Source organism: Sinocyclocheilus anshuiensis, unplaced genomic scaffold, assembly GCF_001515605.1.
Source record: "Sinocyclocheilus anshuiensis isolate Anshui unplaced genomic scaffold, SAMN03320099.WGS_v1.1 scaffold450, whole genome shotgun sequence".
In the NCBI taxonomy this organism is placed as follows: Eukaryota; Metazoa; Chordata; class Actinopteri; order Cypriniformes; family Cyprinidae; genus Sinocyclocheilus; species Sinocyclocheilus anshuiensis.
This window is the reverse complement of record NW_015546056.1, coordinates 1390185-1393858: the sequence shown is the minus strand read 5'-3', so window position 1 is coordinate 1393858 and position 3674 is coordinate 1390185. Positions and strand designations below refer to the sequence as shown.

The 3674-nt window shown below is 36.0% G+C and overlaps 1 protein-coding gene across 2 annotated transcripts in view; it reads left to right on the top strand.

Moving 5' to 3' along the window:
- LOC107699290 (exocyst complex component 3-like protein 4) overlaps window positions 1-2593 on the top strand; it is a 7333-nt gene extending 4740 nt beyond the window's left edge. For both annotated transcript variants that reach the window (XM_016500500.1, XM_016500501.1), the window contains exons 10-14: window positions 617-739; window positions 823-975; window positions 1059-1180; window positions 1293-1434; window positions 1679-2593. In XM_016500500.1, the coding sequence (XP_016355986.1) occupies window positions 617-739; window positions 823-975; window positions 1059-1180; window positions 1293-1434; window positions 1679-1681 (543 nt within the window). In that variant the 3' untranslated portion in view covers window positions 1682-2593. The remainder of the gene's footprint in view (window positions 1-616; window positions 740-822; window positions 976-1058; window positions 1181-1292; window positions 1435-1678) is intronic.
- Window positions 2594-3674: the final 1081 nt, after the last annotated feature.

Sequence of the window (3674 nt, the reverse complement as noted above, 5' to 3'; positions counted from 1 at the left end):
AGAATATCTCTTTGGTTTTGAGACTTTAGTCTTTGCAACTTCAGGGATCTTATCTATGCTTGTAACACTCCAAACACTCCTTATCTTATCAGCTTGTAACACTCCAAAGAGAAAGGAAAACTTGAAATCGCATCATATGACCCCTTTAAAGGCTTAATTCTCCTCAAATGAAAACTTGCTGACAATGTACTTACCCTCTGGCTTTCCAAAATGTAGATAAGTTTGTTTCTTCATCAGAACAGATTTGGAGGAATTCAGCATTACATCACTTGCTCACCAGTGGATCCTCTGCAGTGAATGGGTGTCGTCAGAATGATAGATGTTAATTTTTAGACTAGAATCATGTGGTTTACTTTTGGATTATTGTGATGTTTTTATCAGCTATTTGGACTCTAATTCTGATGGCACCCTTAAAGCTAAATTTCTCCAAATCTGTTCCCATGAAGAAACTCATCTACATCTTGGATGACCTGAGAGGGACTACATTTTTAGATCATTTAATTTTTTGGATAAACTCTTCCTTAAAGTTCCTCCTAATCTGAAATTCTGCATAACTAGTCAAGAGCATTATAATTTTTTAATTATAACTAACTACAGTGTCATTTCTTCCCCAAAGCCTTACATGGATGGCATGATGACAAAAAAATGGCTGAAAACAGATGAAGATTTTAAAGAAGTGATTTCTAGAGTAGAGAATTACTCTGGGCTCTGTAAATCCATGAGAGCTCCATCAGCCCAAGTGAGTCTCCACTCATCTGCTCAGAGATGCTTTTTAATAACAGCTGCAGAGAGCCACTTTAAACACAGTGTCTATGTTTACAGATTTTTGTGAATGATGTGCACTATTATGTAGCCAAAGAATATGTCTCCCAGTTGATGAAGAAAAAATATTCATGCAAAAAACCCAAAAACGAAGATGCTGCCATAAAACTGAAAGAACAGTGGAATGAACTCAGGAAACTATTTGTGCAAATGGTAAGATACAGTCCAGTATCAAACAGTGCGAACTGTTTTTTTTTTTCAAGGTAGATGCACTGAAAATATTCTTCTGTACTTAGGGATCATCCTTAAAGTGGCTTTATCCGTTGGGAAATTACCTTAGTGACATTATTGGAATGGAAATTGAGAAAAATATAAAAGATCTGTTACATCCATTGGTCAGTAATTACCCAGACATAAGGTAAGTGTTATAATAACTTTGAATATATTACTATTTTAAAACAATACACTGTCTTGTTCACTTTACTAATGCATGTAGTATAGCTATCATGGATTTAACTTTTCATTTCTAGCAAGAAGCAGTTGTCAGCTGTTCTGTCCTTCAGAGACAATGGTTTTAGCTTGGAGAAGCACAATGTTATTAATCACTTTACTGTGCTTAAACGGGATGCTGGAAACACAAATCATGAGCACTCCTTCTTCACTGACATTGAGGTACTTTTTGCAATACAATGCACTGAATTCTAATGTAGTGAGTCAAAATATCATGTTTAATTTAAATAAATGTATAAAATAAACTAATGAATTGAAATAAATTTTAAATAAACAAGTGGCATGACTCTGATTCTGATCATATCACTGTACTACCTTACTTAAGTACACTTTATAAATGTATGTATTTATTAAGTATATAGGCTGACATGTATCCTCATTGAGTATCACACCTTTGTCTTTACAGTGAGTTTTCTTTTGGCAATTCTGATGCTTCAAGAACCATCATAGGGGAAAAAAAGATTGCATCATTTTTAAAAAATGTGTACAGTACATTTTCTTGTTAGAATATACAGGCATTATTAGTGTATTTGGTGCATGATTACTTACATGTGCTGTCTATGTACTGGTAAAAATGATCTGAAAAGACAGACATGTAGGCTGTGTTGGAGTTTAGTGATCTCCATTGTGATATTCTGCTCAAATTAAAGAGCAATACAGCTTGTCTGTGTTCCTTCATGAGGCAACTTGTGCTATTTGCCTTTAACAATCCCTTATTTTAGAGCAATATAATCGTGATTATCAATTTAACCATTGGTTGTTTGTACTTTTACTTACCAATAGAGGGAGACATTAAACTATAGACGCAATATTTGCATTTCCTCCATATTGCCTAATCATGCAAAAACAGACTTGATGGATTCAGTCTGTTTATCTACTGTGATATCAATCATGTAAATGTGATGTATAAAACATGTCAGATAAAACCGAGTGTGTGCTGTGCAATATTAACTCCAGATGGACCAAGCTCTTGCAGCAAAACCGATTGGTTATTTACTGTAGATCTTGTCCTTCCCTCTTCTTGTTTGATGCAAATTTTAAACCTTTTTTTAGCCTAAACCTAATATACTCTCTGATTTTATCAGTGAGAAAAAAAACTTGGAGATAAAACCTGTAACTACAGTGTGTCAATGAACAGATATTTCCTTTCATATGATGTTTGTACTGTCCAGTTTTGGGGATATTTCTAGAGATTCGGATGTGAAATGCCACATTTGTTTACATATTGATGTTTGATTTTGTCTTGTAGCCTACTATCTGTAATCTCTTACGGGATAAACTTAAATATATGTGCATGACAATTAAACATATTTTTATACCTTTCCACATGCAAATAGATTGTATTTGTTTGTCTGCGTGAGAGAGTGTGTTATTTCAGGACAGGCTGGCTTGTGTCCAGATGTCCTGGGGATTACAATCTTATCCACAGTCACTAGAATTAGATGTCATGAAATGGGTAGGATGGGATTTTAAAGATATTTGTAGTTTGAAGATTTAATGCCATAGGTCTCTGGCTCGCCCACAAGTCCTCTTCAGTTAAAAATGACACTTTGCTCACCTCCTCTCACCTCCACATAAGCATCTCTATCGCTTTTGCTTCCTACAAATCCATAATCCCACTTTTTCTTCAACTTGCCCTACTTAACGTGATCACAGGTTTGAATATTTGCCTTTCCTCTCCTGTCTCTCAAGAGGATGCAGCTTATTCAAATATATTCTAGCTGATTTGTATACAGAGACCGAAGGCAGCCGATGACTTCCTGGGTGTCATGTGATTGTGAAGATTTGTGAGACTCAAGTGTGTGTGTTTGTGTGTGTATGAAAATGCATGTCAGTGCCGCTGTCTCTGGTGCTCAGTAAGTATTATATTTAGCTCATCATAGCATTGTCAGACGCGTTTCCAGTGCTCTCTCTGTCTCTCACCCTGCCTTACCTTATCATGCAGGGCAGGAGTCACGCTGAGATACAGCACACACATGCATGTAATCAACACATCAGTCGTGACAAATGCTATCAGGTTTATTGAAAGCCTCATGAGGTTCACCAGACCCACTTTATATCACTTCTTTGCCAGAGGGCTAATGAGGCTAACATCAGATGCAGGATTGAATACTGACATTGTGCTGATGAAAAAAACACAAGTTGAAAAAGATACATGCAAACTTAAAGCCAGAGACATATTTGGACAGAGATCTTTCCTTCTCTCAGTCACTTTTTATACACATTTCTTACATATTTATGCTCCATATGGAGGTTCTGTTTCTTATCAGACAAAGAGCTTTGATTACTATTACTATTGCAGAGCATCTGTGTTTTTTCAATCATTCCTAAACTTAGCTTGCACCATGCATAATATTCACCATCCAGAACACACTAGCAACCACTTTTACACAGCCAAACAC